This window comes from Monopterus albus, unplaced genomic scaffold (assembly GCF_001952655.1).
Source record: "Monopterus albus unplaced genomic scaffold, M_albus_1.0 scaffold6.1, whole genome shotgun sequence".
In the NCBI taxonomy this organism is placed as follows: Eukaryota; Metazoa; Chordata; class Actinopteri; order Synbranchiformes; family Synbranchidae; genus Monopterus; species Monopterus albus.
In genome coordinates this window covers 597,968-623,419 of record NW_018127886.1, presented here as the reverse complement: position 1 = coordinate 623,419, position 25,452 = coordinate 597,968, and the positions used below count along the sequence as shown (strand labels likewise).

General features: G+C 40.2%; 2 protein-coding genes across 3 annotated transcripts in view; one reads left to right on the top strand and one right to left on the bottom strand.

The window, feature by feature from the left end:
• The window catches only part of cacna2d3a (calcium channel, voltage-dependent, alpha 2/delta subunit 3a), a 104,389-nt gene that overhangs the window by 61,130 nt on the left and 17,807 nt on the right, over nucleotides 1-25,452 (top strand). For both annotated transcript variants that reach the window (XM_020619729.1, XM_020619721.1), the window contains 13 exons: nucleotides 5,276-5,347; nucleotides 5,711-5,791; nucleotides 6,409-6,483; nucleotides 8,086-8,169; nucleotides 8,267-8,338; nucleotides 9,070-9,131; nucleotides 9,262-9,329; nucleotides 10,023-10,068; nucleotides 10,569-10,666; nucleotides 10,757-10,850; nucleotides 13,243-13,338; nucleotides 13,492-13,613; nucleotides 14,609-14,686. In XM_020619729.1, the coding sequence (XP_020475385.1) occupies nucleotides 5,276-5,347; nucleotides 5,711-5,791; nucleotides 6,409-6,483; nucleotides 8,086-8,169; nucleotides 8,267-8,338; nucleotides 9,070-9,131; nucleotides 9,262-9,329; nucleotides 10,023-10,068; nucleotides 10,569-10,666; nucleotides 10,757-10,850; nucleotides 13,243-13,338; nucleotides 13,492-13,613; nucleotides 14,609-14,686 (1,048 nt within the window). The remainder of the gene's footprint in view (nucleotides 1-5,275; nucleotides 5,348-5,710; nucleotides 5,792-6,408; nucleotides 6,484-8,085; nucleotides 8,170-8,266; nucleotides 8,339-9,069; nucleotides 9,132-9,261; nucleotides 9,330-10,022; nucleotides 10,069-10,568; nucleotides 10,667-10,756; nucleotides 10,851-13,242; nucleotides 13,339-13,491; nucleotides 13,614-14,608; nucleotides 14,687-25,452) is intronic.
• On the bottom strand, nucleotides 16,962-23,630 carry lrtm1 (leucine rich repeats and transmembrane domains 1). Its single transcript, XM_020619742.1, has 4 exons — nucleotides 23,081-23,630; nucleotides 20,877-21,261; nucleotides 20,542-20,747; nucleotides 16,962-19,199 (listed from the first exon to the last, which is right to left on the bottom strand). Exons 1-4 carry the CDS (start codon nucleotides 23,085-23,087, stop codon nucleotides 18,676-18,678), a joined length of 1,122 nt encoding a protein of 373 aa, XP_020475398.1. The 5' UTR covers nucleotides 23,088-23,630; the 3' UTR covers nucleotides 16,962-18,675.

The window sequence follows — 25,452 nt, the reverse complement described above, 5'->3', positions numbered from 1 at the left end:
GTGGACTGGTTGGGCAAACTCCCATGAACCCTCTGCCACCCTGAAGAGGGTATAGAGCTGGTCCAGTGTTCCACGGCCAGGACGAAAACTGCATTTTTCCTCCTGAATCTGAGGTTCGACTATCGGTCGAATTCTCCTCTCCAGTACCCTGGCATAGACTTTCCCGGGGAGGCTGAGGAGTGTGATCCCCCTATAGTTGGAACACACCCTCTGGTCCCCCTTCTTAAAAAGAGGGACCACCACCACCAGCCCAGAGGCACTGTCCCCGACCGCCATGCGACGTTACAAAGGCGTGTCTACCAAGACAGCCCAACAACATCCAGAGACTTAAGGTACTCAGGGCGGATCTCATCCACCCCCGGTGCCTTGTCCTCGATAAGCTTCTTGACTAACTCAGTGACCATGGAGACAAAAAGCCTGTGTTTTACATCTCTCTCACAATGACAGCTTCAGGGACAGTTTATGTGAGAGAGACAAAGATACTTTGACACTGTCAGCTTCTGTCATTGAAGCTACCAATGGTTGCTGGTGAGGAGTTGCTACAGCAAAGCGGCCTGCTCCTCGTGTGGATCTGTGTGTGAGACTGTGAAGTGGGTGGGTCTTTTGTGTGTGACTTGATGTCTAGAGGCCTTTATGATAATGAATGGTAGGTCTTCCCCCATTAAAACATATCAATAAATAAAACATTGGAACTCCTCCATAGTGGTTGATTCACACAGAGAAGTGGTGCAGGCCCTGTTTAACTCACTGACACTTTAAGGGAGTGTAGCTTAGCTGTGATACAAATACACCATCATAAACACTTAAGATGAACAATCCACCGGAGACCAAGAAAGCAGCCCTTTTTCCACAGTGAAGGAGAGCTATGCATAATTAAAAGAGAAAAGTGTAAAGATGTAATTGGTACATTGTTGATCATCTTGATTACCATTATTAAGTAGTTTTTAAAGATACATGATTCAGAGCCATATTTAGAGGACCTAACTTATTAATCAAGTAGCTGTTTGCCTTAGCTCTTCTGAGAAATGCAGAAGAGGTAGAGTAATAACTCAGTGTGTCTGGGAGTGTGCACAAGGCGGGAAAGCTACATTGCTATTATACATTAAATCAAAAATCAAATGAGAAGCAGAAAGAGCAGAAGAAGTGATATGTGCAACATTTAAACTAAATGTTTCTGAAGATACAATAATCACCACACACAGACAATTGAAACGGACAAATGGAAAAAGCCATTTTAAAATCACTGAATACATAATTCAGTATTCAAAACAAAACTGAGAAAACTACTACACCACAATGATGTGCAAAGAGGGCCAAGCAGGTTCCCTTTTGTGTCACAATAATCTCTGCAAAACTCTACATTTTTGTTCTGACTCCACAGGTCATGGTGTGGGCCTTACCCCCAGATCTGAGGTTCACTCTCACGTGCTGTCTGCTGTCCAGGCTTAGCTCACCCCCAAACATCCCAAGGCTCCACCTCCGCTCTTTAAAGACTGCTGGAAATTAAATGTGGCTGGAAAAAAAGAGAGAGAGAGAGAAATTAAACATTGATTAGCAAGAAAGCTTTGCTAGATGCTTGTATCCAGGCAGAATACTTATAAAAGGTAAAAAGATTTTTCAGTTTAGGAACTGAAGAACAATTGATTTTAAAACATACAACACTTCAGTGGGCAAATGACCATGTTTCTATCTATAACTTGTTAAAGAACTTTAGAGTCACATCTACATGGCAGAAGACAGAAAATTCACCATGTAATGTATATCATCCACTACATTCCTGAACACCAGCATCTCAAGGTGTTGAACAGAGCGTATCTGCGCTCTAACCTTTGTGATGATGGCTGTCATCATAGCCATACTGCCCTCCATTGGTTAAAACACATATTACAACAACAGTGCTGAGGGTGAAGTCAGTATTGACATTCCAATTTGACTAATAGTGTTCAGGGTTGTTAAAGTCAGGTGTGATAAAATTACTGACAACTCAAATGTTAATAAATGTTAATTAAGGTAAATAAGAGGTTTTATATTTCAAACTGTTAATAAATGTTAATTAAGGTAAATAAGAGGTTTTATAAATAATCCCAAAAGATCTGTGTGGTAAAAATGTGCGTTGCTCCGTGTGGGGCACGTTCCAGTTTTCCCACAGGAGCTTTAACTCTGGTACTTACCCACAGCAACATCATTAAGCTTGGTCTCAGGTGTAACAAGGGTCAGCTGTTCCACAAGCGCACATAGTTTGCCAGAGCAACCTATGTCCTCTGAGACTCCAAACACGGGGCAAGGTTGTGTTTGAGCCGTCTGAGGGGCATAGGTGTGTGGGTATTTGTGTCAGTGGGAAGCCAGTGTATTCGAGCCTAGAGGAGCTCTTTTTCATTCTCTGACTCACTGCAGGGAAAAGGACTTGCACACCTCATTTACTTTGACTGATACAAATTAAGCCACAGAGACAGTGATGATGCAGATTTGGCCCAAATGTGTGTTGAGTGCTGACCTTGCATTAGAGATTGTGGGCTATGAAATTCTAGATACAGTGCACTCTCTCCAGTACATGGCACATGGTCACATTGGAGGACACTCATTAAGACCTTGTTCAGCATAGGTTTAAAGGGGACAAGTGAGGATCATCTGTGGCTGTGATATTGGCTCGGAATCCAACAGATGCAGCGGCTGGCTGCCTTTCTTCATGCAGCTCTTGTTATCTGCTTAATTACAGTATGTCATCCCCAAGAGCAGCTGGGCAAGCTGTATTCTCACCAAATGCACGTAGATTTAATAAAGCACCTCAGATTAGTGTTCAAGTACAAAGAGCACATATTTGATGGGGCTTCCTAACAACAGTTCATTGGGTCATACAATAAATTCCAGTCCAATGGAATATGATCCACTAGACCCGTGCTGGAAATAGATTTTATATGGGGCTCTGTTTGTTTCCCCCTTTGATCGATCCTCCTCCCCAGAAGCAAGGCTGTCTATTGTTTGTGCAGCTGTTTGCAGCTGTGCTTTGTTCTGTCTTTGATGTCCAGTACTGCATTCTGGATTGTTATTATCAGCTATCTGAGTTCAGGTCACTGATTCCCCTTTCTCCAGTGTTTGACGAAGACGGAATGGATGCGAGCAGTTTCCTGTCATTACCAATACTACTAGTGGAAAAAGGGAGTGAATTCCAGAGGAAAGAGAGTGTACAGGAAGCATGTTATGTTCAGTCAAGAGGAGAGAGGAGTGGATAAATGGGGTATTTCCCTAAGAAAACGGAATCTGAATTCTGATATTTAAGCCAGTTTTTTCTTTTAGCACCTAATGGGATAATATTGATTGTTGCAACAGAATGTGGCTTGATTTATGCTTTATGCTTTTTACCATTCTAACCTTAGCCACTGTGGATTTTGTACTGGGGTACATGGTTCAGGAAATGCACCATTTAATTGTATATGCCTTGAACACAATCTGCAGGATTGACTGACATTTAGACAGTTCTGACATTTCTGGTGGACAAGGTCAGACCACTTTCCGCTGAGTATGAAGCCTTCCTCCAGTCTCTTAATAACAGTGCCAAGCTTTCATCTCTAATGCATGTCTTTGCCAGATACAAAGAGCCACTGTAAAGATAAATGTAATTATTCTAGCAGTCTTTAGGGAAGGAGGATGTTCAGATGCAAACTAGAGGCAAATAGTAAACATGAATAACACGTCATGGAGGTTTCTTACTGTAGGTCCCTCAAAAAGACAAAGTGACTAGATGTGCTGCAGAATTCCTTTATGCTGTTTTTCCCAGGCTCAAATCTTTGAGTCATTAGTAAAAGTCAGTTTTAAAGTCAGAAAAAAGTCAGAACTCACATAAAATGATTAGAATGGCCAGTATATGTCTGTAGATATGAACATAGTCTAAAAGAGCTGATGTTTGTCATGATGCACTATTTGTCTTTAAAAAGCTGTGAGTAAATTACACTATATAATTTCTGCTAGTTGCCGCACCAGAGTCTGTCTTTCCTTCATTCACAAAATATGATATTAGCAGATAGCTGAGTGATTATGTGTGCAATACTTCTACAATAAATATTTTTCTCATCACATTTTTAAAAAATGAGCAAATATTTGGTAGGAGAAGAAGATATAGGGAGAGAATCTTTCATCGCGCATTCATATTTCCAACAGTGTTGACTGCACCTCATGGACAAGTACAGTATATCAGGTTACCTGTGTGAAACGTTTGTTTGACAAAGTTTCTCTAGCCATAATGACATCAGTGACATTGATAAGAGTCAAATTTCCCATGATGCTTTTAAAGGAGAGAGAGGAGCTGGTGTGACTGCCCATTACTAAAGCCCACCCCGACTCCAGCTGCTCATAATGTGTTCCTCCCACTAGTAATGTATTCAGCCTCTTTTCCTGTGTTGTACCTGGCTGATCCCAATATCCACTAATGCACCAAAACTGCAAAAAATTGTTGCACACACCTATATTCACCTTTTGTCTGGAGTGTAGACTTGATTTTGCTGCTGAGCCATATTGCAGGAAGATAGAGAGCCCCGTGTCTGATAAATCAAGAGAAAATGGGACAAGACATGATGTCTCTAAGCTATACTACACCCCTCTATGACACTCTGCTACCTACATCCTTTCTGATGTTATTCCAGCTTCTCTACATTGACTTGTCAAAATGCAGTCAATAAATCAGCCCCATCTGCCACCTAGCAAAGGTTATAATAGGCATTTTTTGAACCGCGAATCATTTCAGACAGCAAGCCATGGAGGAGCTCAAGGCAAGTTAGACCACGTCTGACCCTCACTGGCCTCATTCAACTCTCTGTCACTCTAAAAATAAACACAATACAAACTCTGCTATCCTTAACTGTGTTCCAAGTCACCCAACTTAACTTAATCAGCTAATTAACTTTTCAGGGTGCGGTTGGACATCACCATCATGAACCAACCTAAAAGCTGAATTAACTTAGCTGTCTTTCTGCTCATCAAAACAGACATGACTAAGTAAATACATATAAATTATGTATCATAAATTGTAAACCATCAACCTTGTGGCATAACAGTTTGCCACTGCAGTGCTTCTAAAGATCAGACATTATGCAGCCTGAAATAATCACTTAGCAATATGTTTTATGTGATATGCATGTTGCCATGGTGTGTGCTGAGCAATCATTTTTGTTTTGTAATTATAACAGTAACACTTTATCATTAGCTTCCTTCTTTTCCCTCCCTGTGTCTCTTTCTCTCTCACCCTCTTGACTGCTTTTGCTGTTCATCTCTAATGACTCAGTTGGAAGATGGTCAAGGTCCAGTTCTGATGACCACAGTGGCAATGCCGGTGTTCAGTACCAAGAATGAAACTGTAAGTTCATATTTAGAGCTGCAGAACCAACAGCGGAGCCTGTTTGCTACAATGATGATTATGATTCCCCAGCTTGTTTTTGTAGTTGCAATTGAAAAACTATGCAATTACTCATGTGGAATTGTTTTTTCTAGAGAATATACACAAATTACAAAATAATGTTAATTATGTTTGTATTTGACGGACACTAATTTCAGTTTGATTGGAGTTTGTAAATGAGGATACAGTAGAGCATCACTAATTGCATATATATTACAGACTGATTTTTTTTCCCATTATAAACAGTGGATTTGTAAGAGACTGTGCTATGCAGGTAATCTTTCAAACATGACTTAAGGATATTTGTATTGTGTGTGCTTCCAGAGAAACCATGGCATCCTGTTAGGAGTGGTTGGGACAGATGTGCCTGTGTCTGAGCTGCTCAAGAAGATCCCCAAATATAAGGTAGCACATCTGACAGCACTCTGTTATCCTTACAGATACTTAGATCTGAGTGCCCATATGGGATACCCCTTCATTCTATCACTTTTTATAGTCAAAATCCAAGCCGTAGGTTTCTTGAATCACAAGTTTGAGCTTTATGAATGCTCAGTTCAACTGAATGCAAGTAGTTTAAAAAAGTGGGAGATTTTTGCTTAATTTTTTATTCATACCCAGCACTACTCCATGGTGCAGTAATTGAATGTCAAACGCAGCAGCAGATAAATCTGAGGTTTTGTTAAAGATTTGACACTGATTATTCACGGCTCGCTCTTGACTCACTGCAGTAATGACAGGAAAATTATACATATTCTGTATACCAAAGCATTCTGACAGTGTCCCCCGCCACTTCCACTTTGCTGATTTCTTTTAGTTGTGGCTCTGAACCTCGGTTGGGTGTAAGGTTTTGACATTTGAAAGTGTGTTATTTTTCCAGACATGGATGAATGACACTATCTTCTTGTATTATGCAGTTCTGTGAGTTTCACTGCAAAGACAAAGATGCTGCCTATAAAAATTACAAAGGACTTGATTAGCTGGGATTTACAATTTGGCGTCTGTGTTTGTGTGTATCCTCCTAGCTGGGCATTCATGGCTACGCCTTTGCAATCACCAACAATGGCTACATCCTCACACACCCGGATCTCCGGCCACTTGTGAGTATTACCTCCAGCACTATTCAGATGCTTTGTAACAAGTTAACTGAGTATGAACCTCATTATCATAACAATCCCTTTAGAGCACAGAGATTGAAGTTCAAATGTATTAATTTATTTTGTACAGTCAACGGAGAAATACTAACCTTTGAGTTCATGTCAAGTCAGTTACTGATTTTGTTGTCACACTGAGATGCCAACTGATGTAGAAAATGTGTTGTAGTTGTGTTTGCTCAGTGTGTATGTGCCGTGCACTGCATGTATGTGTTGGCTGCATGGTGATATGTAGATGAGGTGAATGTGTTCCAGGCCTCTGCTATGCTGAGAATAGACAGAGATACAGCTTCTGAATGGCTGTGATTAACTCTATTGTATTCACTCACTCCTCTCACAAGAGGATGAAGGGAGAGAGGGAGGGAGATAGAGGAGAGTAAGGAACCTGCTTAATGTGGAAATAGGTGCGGGGCACTAAAGTGGGGTGCAACACCAAATGAAAATGGAGAGATGAAAAGAGAACAGATGAGGAAAAGAAGAGTGAACAGGCAGTGAGACAGACAGATGGTTTAATAACAGCCTAATTAAACATGTTAATGAACGGTGTTTAACAACTAATGAGGGGTGGGAGGATGTCCTCACTGACAGATAAATGGAGAGGGGGGACGCAGGAGTACACACATACTATAGGCAAGCGCATAACCAATGTAAATTTAGTCAACGATAACTATAATGAAAATAGTTGTTAGCGACATATTTTTCATGATGAAAACCAGACAAACACTAAATAAAAAGCAACATTTGATATTGAGAGCTATGAGGGAATTTTTTTTACAGTTTTTGTCATGAGATAAAAACTAAAGAGTCTTATTGAACAACCTGCTGCATCTGTATAATAACTGCAGCTCCTAATAAGTTCAAAGGTTTCCAAAATATTTTTTGTTCAGAAATGGATTTAGGTGCTTGTCATACTGCACTGCCATCGTTTAGTTACCACCTTACTGTGCATTCAGTAATGTTCTCTCTCTGTCATGTGACGTTGGCAGTTCTTGAAACAGGTTTATGAAATAGATTCATCTACAGAATTAGACAAGGTGTGAAAAAAATAAACAAAACAGCAGAGACAACCTAGGAAAACCTGGCAACATGTTAATAGAATGTACAACTATAGAGTGGTTTGTACAGGGCCAGGCTAGTTTTGTATGCTAAGCTAACTGTCTCCTGTATTTTGTCATCTGTCTTATCTGTTATCATTTGTCATTTATTTGCTGATTGTTTGCAGCATTTATTTTTCCACATCTCAAATGATGCTTTAATCTGGTTTTTATCATTGTAAATTTGCTGTCACTGAGTTTTGTAATTATATTATTTCTCAAACATTATTTTATAATTCACCTTAGGTTCTGGGAATTTGTAATGAAGCTTTTCACAATTTTTTTGTCAAATTATAATAATATATATCAATGGAAAAATAATTGCTAGATTCATTGCTAACAATGATAATCATGGGTTGCAGTTCTAGATTTTTATGCTCTCTTTGTTTCATTTTCTTCAGTATCTTTTTATGTCTGTGCATGCATGTGTGTTTCTGTGGGCCTGTGTGTCCAGTATGGGGATGGCAAGAAGCGAAGAAAGCCAAACTACAGCAGCGTGGATCTGTCTGAGGTGGAGTGGGAAGATAAGGATGACACAGTGAGGCTCTTGTAGTAATCTCCTTTAAGCATCATCACAGCACCTGTTTCAGTAAACATCATATGTTTGACATTTGCTATGTGCTCTGTGTTGCTAGCTGAGAAATGCCATGGTTAACAGGAAGACGGGGACCTTCTCCATGGAGGTGAAGAAGAGTGTTGACAAAGGGGTGAGGAATCCCAAATGCACAAGCGCACACCAACAAGCACTTTTCAGATGGTCCCAGTGGGCGAGCCAGAAAAAGTACTTAGCAGAGAGAATCCACTCTGCCAAGGGGTTGTTACATTTGGCACAGTGATGTACAGGATTGACTTGGGGATTTTGTTTCTGATTTGGTTTGCTCTGCAAGCACGGGTGTGTGTCTGTCTGTGTGTGAGCCTCTTATCTCGTCCAAGCACATGCTGCTGAATACGAGAGAGACAGCAACCCAATGATTCTCTTTTACTACTTGCCTGTCTGGGGGGAAGCATTCAGGTGTGTGTTTGCATGCGAGCGTGTGTGCACTTTGCATTTTCAAAGCTTAGTAAAGAGCATTATATATTAGCCTAATGATTAGGCATTCATTATGTAAATACACACACACTGTTTACACACATTCAAATGTACTCATACATGCATATTCAACATCCTCATCCAAATATTCACGTTGCAAAAACACAACCATCTGCAGAGTAACAGGTCGTGTGCCAACCAGAAGCATGTACTTCCTGCACCACTTGATGGCGCCAAAGTGCAGAGAATATAAGTGCCATCACACTGCCTAGTGTTTACATATTTTAATATGCTTTATTGAGTTTTTCAATGTTAAATGACAAGGTTATGTAAAAAATTTGCATTATACACAAACAAAAAAACTTTAAAAATATATTATAATGTCAATGTCAATTTCTTTTATTTTAGAAACGTGTATTGGTGTTGCATAATGATTATTACTACACAGACATCAAGGGGACTCCTTTCAGGTAAGAAGGCTGGAGGCATTTCTGTGAGCAATGAACAAAGTTTAGAGAGACTGAACCATTACCAGGTTTCTCTGCACAAAAAGGAGCTGGTGAGTTGCCTATTTATAAAAGATTGCTTGTTTTATTTCAGTCTAGGAGTAGCTCTTTCCAGGGGCCATGGAAAGTTCTTCTTCAGAGGAAATGTCACAGTGGAAGAAGGTAGGAAATCCTCCACTCTCCCTTTTTCTTTGTGTCTCTACTCTTTATTATCTGTATTGTGTGTGATGCTGTGTCTGCCTATAATTCTCTGCCCCTCACTCTCCCTTGTCCTCTGCCATTGTTTCTGTATCACTGCTTCTCATTCAACTAACCCTTCTTAACTCAGCTGCATTGGTGGAAGACGTGTTCAGATACAAGTAAAAGAAGTAACACCACATTGACCATATAATACTATACTAGGGCTTCTGTCTCTCACACATTGACACACCCATTCAGTTGTAACATAGTTATAATAAAATTGAATGCCACAATTGAACCGGAAGTTAAATATTTCTTTAGCAGCTCCTTAGGTGTGTTGTACTTGTCCTTGTCTTGACAGTGCATATATGTGCCTCTCTCTTTTTATGTCTAGCCTCATGCATGTTAATATTCATGTTGTGGTGGTGTGTGTGTGTGTGTGCATGTCTGTGTGTTTCTCTAAACACGTCCATCATGCAGAAACCTCTGAGCATGACTTGGCTCTTCCTGATCTAATCAGCCCTGTCACATCCATTCAAAAAGCACATTTTTCACCTCTGAGGTGTATGTTTAAGTGTGTGTGCATTTGAAGTGTAGATGCCTAACCCGATTATGGTGAGTTCATAGTGCTTTTGCTTATTTAGTTTGAGATCTGTAGTTCTTATTCTGTTATAGGACTTCATGACTTGGAGCACCCTGATGTAGCGCTGGCAGACGAATGGTAGGAGCACATCAGCATTACTGCATGTTTCTGTTCTGACAGCATCATCTTCAGCCCTTATTCAAATGACATTGTGATTGAATTATATATCTAAAATATACAATACAAATAACAAAATCAAACACAGTTATAATTTCACTGCACTACAACAGTTAGACAACTGCTTTGGGATCTGTAGGACTTTAACATGGTGGTTTGTGTCACTTGATGATTTGTGGTCATCAGAACTGGGAAACGGAATCTAAACAAATTACAGTAAACGCTTCTCAAACTAATGCTCGTAAATGGGATAAACCTATTTGTTTTACTTTGCAATCACTATTTACTGTAACCAGAGTCATATAATCCAGTTGCTTTCAATCTTAAGCACATAATCAGTGAATGGCTAAGAAATCAGTTTTTCAAGGAAACTATCTGGAGGCAATTCTAACAATTCTGAGTGTGTGCGTACTATATCATTATAACCAATGTCTGTATTGTTCGTTCTTGTTATATGACAGGACATACTGCAACACAGACGAGCACCCAGAGCACCATTACCTGTCCCAGATAGAGGCAATCAAACTGTACCTCGGTGGACATGACCCCTACTTACAATGTTAGTTAAATACATCTACAGCCCACATTCCTTAAGTGATGTTTTCTTGTCAAATTTGGCTAGCTGATGAGCACGTGTTTTCCTTGGTAGGTGACAGGGAGCTGATTCAGGAGGTTCTCTTTGATGCAGTTGTGACTGCCCCTTTGGAGGCCTACTGGACCAGCCTTGTCCTAAATAAGTCTGAGTACGTCATCCACTCAACTCCTGCAATTTATGTTACAGAGAACCAAAGGTCCTAGGCTCTTGTAAAGGCTTTTTTTAAAGTAACAATAATAACAGAGTTTGAATTACATTTTGGGGAGGGTGTTGTCCAGTGACCAGAGGGGGAACAAGGGGAGAACAGGGGCAGGGTTGGAGAAATACAAAGTCAATAATCAGGCTACTTAACAGACTTATGATAAGTAAATAAATAAATAAATAAAACACAATATATAACCTCTACAAACCCCATTTCCAGAAAAGTTGGGACATTTTCCAAAATGCAATAAAAACTAAAATCTATGATTTGTTAATTCGCTTGAATCATTATTTAACTGACAAAAGTACACAGAAAAGATTTTCATTGTTTTCCCTGACCAACTTAATTGCATTTTGTAACTATAAGCAAATTTAGAATTTGATCCCTGTAACACACTCAAAAAAGTTGGGACATTGGTATGTTTACCTCTGTGTTACATCACCTTTCTTTTAATTACACTTTTTAACTGAACTGGGAGCTGAGAATACTAATTGTTGCAGTTTTGTGGACTATTTGCCCATTCTTGGTACAAGACTTCAGCTGCTCGGCATTGTCTGATTCTCATCTTCATGATGCACCATATATTTTCAACCGGAGACAGATTTGGACTGCAGGCAGGCCACTCAAGCATACACATTCTGTCTACAAAGCCACACAGTTGTGCAGTAACACATGCAAAATGAAGCCTATATCCACAGACTTCCTGGGAAAAGACATTGCCTTGATGACAGCATATATCTCTAAAATCCTAATAAAGGCCTTTGCATCTATAGTACCTGCACACATATGCAAGTCACCCATGCCATGGGCACTGATGTACCCCCACACCAACACAGATGCTAGACTTTGCACAGTCTGAATTGTCTTTTTCGTCTTTGGCACAGAGAACCCAAAGTCGGAGTTTCACTAAAACAAACTGAAACATGGACTCTGACCACAGAACAGGTTTCCACTGCATTTTGGTCCACCTCAGATGAGCTCGGGCCCAGAGAACTCAACGACCTTTCTGCACACAATTGATGTATGGCTTCCTCCTTGTGTAACAGAGTCTCAGGTTGCATTTCTGGATGCAGTGGCGGACTGTGTTATGTGACAAGAGTTTTCCAAAGTCCTCCTGAGCCCATGTGGCTATATTCATCATGTTAGCATGACAGCTTCTCATACAAATGCCTCCTGATGACTTGAAGGTTATGTTTTCACCCGTTGCCTTTACGGCTTTAGTTTGGCACAAAGTGGTGTGCCATGGCCCTTCTTTCATTGCAAAGACTGAGACTTTGGTGAATGCACTTTTTATACCCAGTCATGATACTGTACCTTCACCCATTACCAATTAACATGCTAATTTTAGATACCTCCAGAACAGTGTAAGTGGAATATTCTTATTTAGTTTCAACTTTGTTTGAGTGTGTTGCAGGCATCAAATTCTACTTTTTATATTTATAAGATGTAATTCGGTTGGTCAGTGAAAACATTCGAAATATTTTCTTTGTTCTTTTGTTAATCAGAGGTTCAAGGGAATTAATAAATCACTGATTTCACTTTTCATTGCATTTAAGATAATGTCCCAGCTTTTCTGGAAATGGGTTTGTAAACAATTTTTTTAAATAGTTACCAAAGCTACAGTTTGTAACTTAATTTAGCACTAGCAGGAATATTCAAATCAATCCACTCTGCTTCACCCAGCACTCCCTCTCCCTGCTCCACTGTGCTGTACTACAATCTGTTATGCTCTGCCACGCTCTGCCCAGCTCTTCAGACATGTCATCATGAAATTATAATAAATGGAAATGCAACAAAACTCACTGATCAAACAGAAATAATTGAAAATCTCTGTTTGGTTGGGGAGGTTAGTCCTGTTCAAAACCTTTTAAAAGCTAATATCTCTACACTGCCACCAGTGTTGTTCATTGAGTCTGGCTCATAGAAGGGTTTAACAGCATCTTTCTAAAGTTTTCTAAAGGTTTGGAGCATATCTTTACACTAAAAATATTTGAAAGAAGTTGCATACTACAGCTTTTAACAGAATGCGAGATCCGAGATTCCAAAATAAGTCTATATACAGGCCACTGTAAACACACGTATGTATAGACAGAGAGAGATAAATAAGAAAAAAGGGCTGCAAACATTATTATTATTATTATTGTTAACAGTGAAGCTAGCATTTTTTTATATATATATTATAATAAGCTGCTGTGGGAGGGTGTTGATCAGCAAGAGGCTGCTGAACTGAATGTGAACGGGGGTCGAGATCTTAAACCACCCTGTAATTTGCACCCTGACTGATAGCAAACATATAATTGTGCATAATTTCAGGCTATGTATTTGTTATAATACACAGGAACTCTGATAAAGGAGTGGAAATAGCCTACCTGGGCACAAGAACAGGCCTGTCCAGAATTAACTTGTTTGTGATGCCTGATGAGCTTTCAAACCAGTAAGTATGCTGATTTTATGTATCCAGAATGTATGTATATGAACATTTAAGTATACAGTGTATGCACTTGCAACAGCTCTTGTTCCAAAGTGAATATCTTACGTTTTGCATGTGCATAATTTGTCATCACCTCTGGTTCCTGTCTGCTTCAAGAGACTTCCTGACAGCTGAAGACAAAGAGGGGGTGTTCAATGCTGATCACTTTCCCCTGTGGTACAAGAGAGCTGCAGAACAAGTTGCTGGAACCTTTGTCTACTCTCTTCCTTTCAATACAGGTTAGTTATACATTTTAATGATAATTCAGTTCTTCCCACAAAGTTGGTCCATCTATCCCACTTATCCCATGAGAGGCAGGGCATATCACGGACAGGCCAGCAGTTTATCACAGGACTGAGACTTGGAGACAGATAAGCGTTCACACTTGCATTCACCTTCGGGCAGTTTTGGAGTCGCCAGTTAACCTCAGCTGCATGTCTTGCTGTGAGGCGATAAAGTGAACCACTGCTCGACCGTGCTGACCTGACATAAAGTTAATGTTTAAAAAATAACTCCTTTTTTTTTTACTGTAGTTCAACACAGCAGCCTTTACTTGTACAATGAATCTGGGAAGCTGATAAATCACTGTAAGCATGTCAAGAGTTATGTGACATGTTGTCACCCACTATAAAGCCATTCAAAGTCAGCTTACAGTTTGTTAAATACGGTTTGTATCAGAGCATCCTTTTCCCCACTTCTTTTCCTCTTTCACCCATATTTGGTTCTCTCACCATCAATTTCTACTTTCCCTTCCTCTCTTATTAATTCTGAGCTGTGCTCTTGTGGACAGGACTGATTGCTGCGGGTTGAAATTAAATATGTTAGGAAGAGGTTCAGCCCTTGCCATAGTGACTTGGCCAGAACACACAAATACAACACACAAGGCACACACACACAACACAGGCACCTCAAACATATTCACTGTAACTATCTCTCCAAGAATGTGTCCTCAGCCTTAAGCTTTCCATTAGTGCCAGCTAATACAAGTATCTGAAAGCCTCTTATTTACTGGCCGGACCTGCCTTGATGCACTCTTCCTCTTATGTCTGTCACAGTTAGCTGTAGCCTTGAAACAGGACTCTGTGGCTTCTATGTTCAGTGTTTCTCTATCCAAGCTCCCTGTGGTCAGTTCAGAACTAATATATAAGGAATTATGATATGACGGTGATGCCAACTCTGTATGTGTTCCTGTGTGTGTTGTGTGGCTGTATGTGTGCTTATGCGTGTGGCTTAGGATCAGAAAACAAGAGTGTTGTACTGGCCAGCACTGCCATTCAGCTTCTGGATGAGAGGAAATCACCCATAGCTGCGGGTAAGTGCACAGATCAAGTGGCTGTTTCACTGTCACACACAAGCTTCTACACTGATACAAGTTGCAATATTTAATTCCTCGCATTGCTATGAAGATTTTGTTACAGTTGTCTACCTCTCCTTCTTTTCCTCTTTTTGAGTTGAAACACTCAGTGCCCACATACAGTATACTGACTCTGCTGCTTTTTTTTGATTGTGCACTTGACCCTGCATGAATATATGCACAGAAGAAGTCGTGAGTGCAGCACACTGCAGCACTGACGCTTGCACCCAGGAGTATTTATATTTAAAAGTATTAATAGAAACAAGTTTTATAAATGCCTATTGTGCATTTGTTTTGTTGCCTCTGTATTTATTTAAGGCATTTTGAGATCTAGAGGATTTCTTTGTGTACTGCCTCACCTCATGTCCTAGTGACTCAGAAGCCCCACAATGTCACACCCATGTAACGCAACACGGTGCAATCAAGCAAGCCGATACTGTAGTAAGTGCAGCCCTTGTTCTGCTAGCCATCATCTTGGTTGGAAAAGAAAGGTACAGCAAATTCAATGTAAGAAATATGGAAACTGGGAGGTTAGAAATAGAGACATATGGTTTTGAGAAGTTATGGTATTATTCATAGGAAAGTTGTGACATGACATCATTCATTACCCGTCTCTCAAGATGGCTTTCTGTTCTGCATATTGTCTAACTAACATGTAAATAGTACTTTTACTGCAGCACTGGACAGTTAAGAAACACATTATTATTTGCAACCAAGTGAGTATGTTATGCCAGAAAATGTTAATTAAAATACAGAAAGCTAGAAACACCTTGCTTAAAAAATGAGAGTATTTATTACAAATTCTCAAATTTCCAAATGGACAAATTGAGTAAAATACAAACATCTGGCTAAAATATGCAGATGTGTTGATGTGTGTCTTGCTTAGTGCTGTTCCTCAGGGAGCTGTGCTCACAGTAAGGTTCCGCTCTTTTTTCTTCATGTTAATCCTCCTGTTTGATTAGCTTGGAAGTCCTGTTTTCCAACTGTATTTTATATGAATAGCTTTAGTAATCACACAGTACATAAATCTTATATAAGCAAATTATTCTATTCAGATACAGTTTCCTTTCTACCGCCCAAGATATGTACCGAGGACAAATATGGAGCACAACTTTTGCCAGATATTAAACACCAAATTGTTGTCTGTGGTCGTGTCAGTAGATGAGGTTGAGTAACGCCAGCAGAGGAATTGAATAAAGTGAAGGCAGAGGAAAGAAAAAGTGAAGAAAGGAAAAAAGAGCAGAATCTTTTGGAATTGCAGTTTTAAAATGGGGGAAGAAGTGAAAGGGCAGAGAGACAATTATTTCATGGTGCCTAACTGCTTTGACATGAAAGCAGTGTATTGTGGGTACTCTTGGCCTGGGGGAAACCACTAGAGCAGAAGGACAGAGATTGGAGAGTCTGTGTGTTGCCACAGTGTGTACACACACATGCACATCAGATTTCTATCTAAGTAGTACACAAGCAGCCCACAGTTGAAACCTGCCCACAGTATAATTTGACCCTGTTGACTTGATCATTGTCCTTTTAAGATAATATCATTCCCCCAAATCCTGGTTAGCAGTAAACCAAATGACTAACAGAGAATCGTGCAGATGCTATTGTTCTAGTGGGTGCTGATGTGTAGCACAGTAATGACGATCATGCTTGTCAGGTCGGGGGATGTCTGTAAGGATGATTTTATATAAGAGAGTCAGATGGGAGGAGAGATGTAGGCTAGAATGCAAATGTAGCGTGGGCCGGTTAGGGCCAGTTCTCACTGCTCTGTGTTCCACTGACTCGTGAATACACTAGTACACTAACTGAACAGGACAGGCTGATGACATCACACACCATGGACCCTCCAGACATCATTTGAGTCACAACGTTATTGTGTGCATACAAACACAAGTGGTTGTTTGTGTGTATGTCAGTGTTTGTGGTTAAGCCCAGAGCTACGTGCAGCAAGTCTGCTGCTCTAATATTCACAGAGCCACAAAAGTCAAGTCAGGCATTGAGGCCAAAGGCATCTGTGTACATTCATGTGCCTCCATATTACACTGCAGCTAAAGCTCACTTGCACTTGACATGATAAATTATTTAAAGATAGATAAGAATATGGATGTTTGTAATGTACACAACAAGCTGCATGTTTGATATAATCTAAAACATTGCCTAATTATCCTGTGACATTTTTAACACAAAATTGAAACGAGACCAAATTTTAATTGAAGTTTGATTTGTTACTTTATATTACATTATATAATACTTTAGAATTTTCTTGAAATGGTACCATCGTACATTATCTCATCAGAAATAGAAACATCGTATCTTCAAATTTATCTCTCACAGGTAGAATATTATTAAATTAATAGCACAGTATTTACACATACACTGGTTCATATGGCGCACACGGTGGCACAGACTGAAAGCATAGCTTGTGCACGCAAGCCTCGCTCTTGTGTCTGTAACGGGTGCATGTTCACTTGTGCTTGGTGTACAAAACCACACAGAGGATCACACAGAAACTCCTTGGAGAAGGGAAAACAACATCCAGATCTTTGACAAACAGTACATAATGAGGAAATTACTGGCTGCACTTCAAATCCATGCATATTCACAGTGTATCAAACCCATGGTAAAACACCAAATAAAACATACTTTAAAAAGAACTGAAAACTGGAATCAGCCAATAAAATTGCAAATCGCCACATCTCTGCTTAATGTCACTGTGCCAGCACTTGAGGGGCAAAATTCTCATCCAATGGCCACTAATTTCATGATTACCACTGTGGCACTTTAAATGAGGAGCATTTTCTTGGTTTTTTAGAGGAATTGGTATCAGTACTTGTTTCTTGACCAAGGGTTGTAGGGCTACATAATATGTGACTGGGTTTCCAGAACTGAGCACTGATTTTCATATCAAGGTGGCAGAATGTCTTGTTTACCGTAAAACACTATGTACTGTTTACTCACATAGACATTTAGAGAAGTGCTCTCTAAGAGTAGGATTCACTTATTTATTCATAAATACTTGTTTTTAAAATATTTTTTCTCAATAAAGGATGCATGTCTTTTCAAATTAATTGCTGTATACATATAGTAATCACATAAAATATTTCCCTTTATTTTATATAATAGATACTGATGGACATGACTTCAGTTATGTAATCAACATTAGCTCACAACTGAGACTCGACTGATCTCAAAAACTGTAGTTCTAAAAGTTTGTCTGTGGGTGTGACTTTTGCAGCAGGATGATTCAGACTTAAAACCTCATAGAAAAACAACAAGGCCAAGTTTTGTTGGTGTAGTTTTAGCTTGCTTCATTATTGCTTCAATAAATTATCCATCTTTATCCAGAAAAATCTATCATTAATCAGAAAAATATCCTTTTAGAAAGGTTTTCTCTTCAGAGCTCGATCACATTATCAGGCACAGACTCTTAAATTCTCTATAAATATGTGCATTCAGTATACGTCTCCACACACACTCGAGCACTGACACAAACACTTTCATCTTGTTCTCATACACTCACGTTAATGGTACAAACAACTTGGAGTTGAACTGATAGCAGCTGCCAACAATGAATTTTCAAAATTACTTCAAAATCAAACTCTGAGCAATGAACCGATTTCTGACATCTATTTTTTTAAATACAAGACCTCTACTATTATACCTACAAATACGAAATTATAAATATATAGCAGTTTATTTCTATCTGTGATGTGTTTGAATTCTTTGGCCTGCCCCTCAAACCCGCATACAGTAGAACATACTCTCATCAGTGCATAGTCAAATACCTGTGGAATTTAGCTACCCAAGTCTCAGAAATGAGGTAAACATACACATACAGAAATGCACTCTCTTCTTTTGTTCTCACAAACATGCACACACAAGCACACACACGTGGCATCCAGAGACAATTAGGTTAAAGGGTTGAGGCCCAAAGTTCATTTTATCATCTCCTAAGCAATAGCATTCTCCAGTGGCTCTTTTTCATCTGCTGTGGCATGATCTGCCCCCTGCGCTGCTGCTAGCTCCTCGTTCTTCTTTAGCTCCCTCTGGTATTTGGCCATGATAGCAGCATACGCACAGCCGTACACTGCTGCAACCAGCATCATCAGACACACGATCCCACACACTACGCCGGTGATGATTACTGTGGCAATAGCATGGCGCAAGTTGACAGGCCGCTGCTTCTGCTTAGTTTCACACTCGGGTACACTCCCTCCTCCTCCCCCTCCTCCCCCTCCACCAAAGCCCTCCCCTATTGCCATGGGGACATGGAGAGTGTGGCTAGAGGGATGAGCATGGTTGCCATGGGTGTGACCTCGCAGTCGCCTCTCAGACTCCAGGTGGTGTATGTTGGCAAACAAGTAGTGGTAACTTGTTGTCATGCAGGCATGAAAGAGCTGGTAAGGGACTTTCTGCAGGTCTCTGTCCCTCATTTCTTCTGGCTGGGAACAAAGCACCTCATCCACCACTCCACCTTTGGAAATAAGAAGTCATTCAACTGTCAGTTGTTCTGTACCATACCTGCTGTTATTAGCTTCTTTCCTTTTTCACTGCTTGCTACAGAAGAGGCCATAATTACAATCTTCATCTCTGAGCCTGAACCAGCTTGGCCATAAGCTTAATATGATGAACAGCTCAAATATAGTCTTTTTTGGATCAAGTGGAGAAAGTGTTGAGTTAGGACTTCATCAGCTGACTTTCATGTGCCCCAAAATTTCTTTATTATTCATCTCACTCTGTAGTCATGTCAAGCATGATCTGTCACACACTACACTGCTCGCCTGCCTGGATAACCACTGGCTTTCTGTTAAGCATACTTCCTTGTATCTGAGTCTATTGTTCTGTTTTGCAGTAATTAGAATTTTCAGCTGTTAAGACAAAAGCTGTGTCAGGATAACATAGGCATGTAGGCGGGCCAGCCAACTCCAACGAACCTAGCTTTCATTGTATAGTGGTTATTTTGTTATCGAATGCATGCTGTGCTTGGCCTAGCACAGAAAATAATGTGGTTGGCAATTTAACCCTTAATTACCCATATGCACCCTCAGTCTCTGGTTGTACAGATAACTACATTACTTATAGAAGCTGCAAAGATGCCTAACCTTAACATCACAACATTAATCAAGAGGCTGATGCATTTCATTTTGTGAATTCTTTGATTCACTCAGTGAATCAACATTGACAATGTAGACATGGCTGTAATTTTTCTCAAACAATATGAGATGCACTTACTGAACCATCTTTAATAATTGGGCAGACCTTTTAGCGTGGACTTAACTCCACTGTGCCAATCTCTCCAAGGGCAAAAGTATGTAAGCACTATATCCATTTGGGGTTGTTCAGTCACTTTTAATCCCTAAAAGAGTCTCTCCTCTCATCATGGGAATTGGTCATTTTAATATACAGTAGAGTCCAGAGCTAATATGCTCTGACTGAAGGAGAGTGTGCTCAATTGCACAGACATTGTCATTGCTTTTTGAAAGGCATATTTAGCTTTGTCCCAGATATATATATATGTATGATGTGACTTCTTTTGTATTTGAATCTCTGAAAACAACATCAGTGTATTATTTAGGAATAAAGTCTGTGCTGCAATATTGTCAGTTGTAGTTATACTTTTTGCAAGTGCTCTTGCTTGCTTACTTTTATGACTCCATTCATTTCTGCTCTACTAGTTTTAGGATATTTGTTTGTGTTAAAGGTCAGTATAACCATAATCTAATAGTGTGCCCAGTAGGAAAGGCACTGAAATGTATGAATGTTGGAAACATTATAGATGTTCCTCAGCCACTCCCCAGAGTCACAAGTAGTCTAACCTTTAAAGAGGTAGGTCTCCAGCCAAAGTTTGAGGCCTATGAGCTGGCAGTCACACCTCCAGGGGTTGCCTTGTAGTGTGAGGCTGTCCAGATGGGTCAGGGTCTCTAACAGGGAGCGGTCTAACCGTGTTAACCGGTTGTGTGCTAGCCCCAGGTGGCTAAGGTTCCTCAAGCTGTCCCCCATGGCTCCAGGCAAACCCCACAGGCTGTAAGGAAGGGACATGACAGGGAAATGATATAAGATACAATGACTTATGTGGGATCAAGTTTCTACTCAATATTGTTCAACAAAGGACAAATAATAATTTTGATATGTTCTGGTTTTGTTGCTTAACCTATTGTGTGAGAGGTCAAGGTGTGAAAGAGAGTGGATCGGTCCAAGCAACCTCTTGTCAAGCTCCCTCAGGCTGTTGTAGGCCAAACTGAGGTGCTGTAGAGACCGGAGACCCAGCAGGGCCGTTGGTGAAACAGATGTTACGGAATTATTAGATAGATCAAGAATTCGGACGAAGGGTATTTCTCTGAAAGCCATTGATCCCAACCCCCTGATGCGGTTATCTTGAAGATACAGTTCTTGGGTGTCTGGATGCAGTTTTCGGGGGATGTCATATAGGCCTCGACCTCGGCAGTCTACTACTTTGCTGTTGCTGTTGCAGCTACACTCCTTTGGACAGGCATGTGACAAAGAGAGGAAGCAGAGGATGGCACAGGCCAGTGTCACTGTGGAGACAGGGCAACATAATATTGAATTAGACATTTAAAAGTAATGCACTTAAAGTACTCACCGCTAAATATGAAAAAATACAGCTACACATTTTTTTGAAAGTTTAAATATTGATTGTGATCTCTTACAGCAATACAATGGACAAAGATTACATAATTCCATGTATTAATCCCATTGTTTAACTGCCATGACCACCCTGACTAAAGCAGATAAAGGCCTAAATCCATCAAAAATATATGAAATAATGACTTTGGAATGGGATGCGGTTCACTTTGTTCTGCTCAGTTAATGCTGTTCTTTGTCTAGTAAATTTATTTCTAATATGCCAGTCCCCACTTCCCACCACCCTCAGTCACTGACCCTCAGTGACTTCACCAAAGCTTTGTAACCCGTCACCCACACTCCACCCACACACAAATCCATACACAGCAGATATTAGGTGTCTGTTTCCCTCTGATATGACTTCACATGTCCATTCCTTGTGGAACATTACAGCAGTATTTATAGCAATGGCTGGACTAGCTTGAGGCTCAATGAAATGAAGCATGGAAATGTAGCTAGCTTACAAGTTGCACTCAGATCTTGAACAAAAAGATATGCTGCAGCATATTGATCTACATAAGTACGAAACCTACAATGTTCAGTTCCTTAGCCAAGAACAGCTGAAAGTCAAAGAAGAAGTGTTCTCTCAAATGCGAATGACCTCATTTGATTCTGTCAAGCAGAATCTCTCATAAGAATCTTTGCCTAAATTATATCTTATTGATGAGGTAGCTGTGAGTCTCTTAACCTGATACTTATTTCAAGAATTACATTAGGAAATACCATGCAGCTACAAACTGTATCAATCAACAACCATGGAGTGTTAACATGAATGGGACGGCACAATCTAAATGTTTAAATTCTGTGGTTACATAACACTCAACTCACACAGCTGCTATTTGGTATTTGGCTGTTACGCAGAAGTATCATTTAGAAAAATTTCCTCTGTTCTGTGAACAAACACTTTCTTAGCATAGTCTACTAATTAGAGTGACAGTCTTTCATTTAAAAGCATTCAATCGTCATTTAGTCTCTGCTTGGTTTGTAGACTTCATACAGTGGATTGTGATTCACAGGTTTAGAAATATCCAGGCGCAGGCGCTCCCAGGTCTAATCTCAGGTGTCAGTGGCTCTTGGCAGTGCAGTGTTGCTGTTATATTATGTTGCTTGCTTCAACAGAAAGCATGAGAACATGGCTGGGTTGATATTTAGCACACTGTAGTACAAAGCCCTATGTTAATTGCATCCTTGTTAGTGAAATGAGTGTGTGTGTGTTTGCAAGAATGCATTCAGTCGCATCCTTTATTCATAAACAAACACATACAAGGCATACATAGAAATGCATAAACAGAGCATCCGTTGAGTGGAGTGTTGTAACAGCAGCTCTAGAATGGGGTCAACACAAGAGAATGGCTTTATGCTCTGATATGTCCCTGCAGCCCAAAGTACACACAGAGAAGCGTGCTATGATGTGCAAACAACCCACAGCAAGTACATCCCATTTTAAATCAACTTAGTACTGATGTCAGCACTAATTTGCAATAGGAAACCTTTCAGGGCAACACTGGTGTACAGCTATTGTATTGTATAAACATAAAAATGTGGCTGTAATGTTGACATGTGTGTTGCATCTAACTATTATATGCCTGTGCTTTAATATCACTCAGTTATACAACATAATAGTCTCAGCAGCTGATAGCAGCCCACCTAACCAAGCACATACCAAGTGCACACACATATGGAATTCACATTCACAAATGATGGAGATCCTACCTCTCATATCTGCCAGTCGTCCTTGGGCCGCTTGTGTTTGGTTTTCTTTTAGCTCCCTTTTTGGATTCTAGTGACTGTCACTGGTTGATCCATTAGCCGTGAGTAAGGTCCTGACTCCTACCTCTGTAGGGTGATCTGGTCAGTAGGTAGGAATTAGAGAGGCTGAGATCAGCAGCAGAAAAACTGTATTGCCCTCAGGATCCCCAGCACACTCTGCATGGGCATGAAACCCCATCAGAGCAGGCACATCAGAGCACAGAGTGTACTACCAGCCAGCCAGTCTGGGAATCACTAGAGTTAGGGAGCTCTGCTTCTCTCTCCCTCTCTTTCTTTCTCTCTCACTGTCTCTCTTGCTCTGTATATCCTTCTATTGTCTCTCAACCTCCCACTGTGTCTTTTGTATTTTAATTCATGTTGCTTTTTTTGTCTGTTTCCTTTTTTACTTGGTTTTGTTCAATTTCTGCTCCTGTGTTAATCCAAATCAACACTCTATCCCCATCTGTGCCTGTCTTTCTCTGTTTTGCTCGCTTGCTGTTCCTGTCCCCTGTTGTATTGAGTGTGATGGTGTGTCATCTCCCAGTGGACAGCTGTGCCTCCTAAATCACAGCATGCATACAGGTTCACTTTACCTTCTATTGCTCTAACAAGAATGAACAAGATAAAATTAGATCTGGATTGCAGTGTGTCCACACAAATGCTCCAACACTTCAATGCACAGTGAACACAGGATGCTCGTTGCTGTGGCATGCTCTGATGATATTATGCATGAGCTGTGGGAAGAAGGGCTGGCAGAACATGCTCCCAGCACAGCAACACAACACACACACACACACACACAGAGCAAGATAATGAGCCATTGCAGTAAATTTGCATGGATATTTATTTATTTCATTATTTATTTATTTTGGTTGCATGTCAGTTGATTCACTTTTAAGCTTGTGTGAGCTCCTGTTCCACTTTAAGGAGAAGCAACACATGGACAAAGATAGGGACAGGAGTGATTAATGATCAAATCAGTTTTAACAATGAATATGATTAAGCTTACAAGCTGACCTTGGTTAGAGGCGTTTGCCCTCCTGTCCATTCATATTTATATCTCTTATAGGTTAAAAATGTCCTTATATCATCTACAGTCAAAACAATTGCCAAATAATGTATGAAGATATCAACAGTGTGCATTATAGGCACACGTGAAGTGCGCAGATGCATGCATGGGGGCATGCATCTGTGCACACACATTTGCCTACACAAGCAAATACTGTACATTCTCCAGTGTGTGATGATACCCCTGTATTTGCTAAAAGCCCATATGGTTGATGTGTCCAGTCAGTCTATTTTGTTTGTGGTGCCACATCTAAAAATGTTAAAAATCAAGTTAGCCAAAGAAAAGTGTGAAAACATGCCCTGGTATTCCACCTCTGTCCAGAATGCCATATATTCTGATCATGTGAATCATGTATCTTTTGTGATGCATTTAATTCATGTGGCACTAAAGTCTTGAGGGCAAACACAAAAATGTAAGGTTGCATGTCATGGTTTTTGTTACTCACTCAGAGAGCTATATGACCAACACTGATTTAAAAATATGTTTTTCAAATGTAAAGCAACAAAATGCCGAATCTTTTGAATCTTGTGTTTTGATTCTGCAACAACACTTAATCAAGTTTCAGCCTCATCTCACAAGAACACACAGGAAGGAGAGGTCAGAGGAGCCTAAGTCATGCAGACTGTTGGCAGCCTTAATAACAGCCTCCTGTTCTGCTCATGCTCTGAATGTTGCTCAGCATCTTGACATGATCCGCCCCTGCGCCGTGTAGCTGCTGTGGAGCTACGTTGCTGGACAAATGCACCACCAAATTTGCAAATCACTACATTATTCAGACAGCCCTGTGTGTTTGTGACACTTGTGTGTGTGAGTTTATGCTTACCCTAGAGGTGGTTTAATTCTCACTGGGATGTAAAGTGATGCATACACACATGCACAGTAAACACTCGTAACTGCCATTGCTACATACATGATGACATGCATACATATGCTCAGATACACCCTTGCACTAATGGGCATATTCTGCACATTTGTACAGTCCTTATTAGATTCCCAAACATGTGTAAGCTTTGAACCAGTTGTCATCTCTCTCTGCTTGAGATTGCGCTGACAGGAGATTGGTGATGGGGTGGATTTGGAGTGGATTTTGTTTATTCATCTCTGGACTCATAAACCCAGCTCAGAGTGTAAATGTTAGCATTAGTGAAATATCTTTGGCCTTCTCTCTTCATTCAGAGGCAGCTGTCAGGTAACAGCCAACATTAGTGCAATTATGACCTCTTATACCACTTTACAAAGCAAACCCCTGCATAGTGGATTCATATTT

Coding starts and splice junctions, on each gene's coding strand:
- lrtm1 (XM_020619742.1), bottom strand. Junction 20,748..20,876: donor CTTGACCTCTCACACAATAG/GTTAAGCAACAA, acceptor CCTTCCTTACAG/CCTGTGGGGTTTGCCTGGAG. Junction 19,200..20,541: donor GGAGACCTACCTCTTTAAAG/GTTAGACTACTT, acceptor TTATTTCCAAAG/GTGGAGTGGTGGATGAGGTG.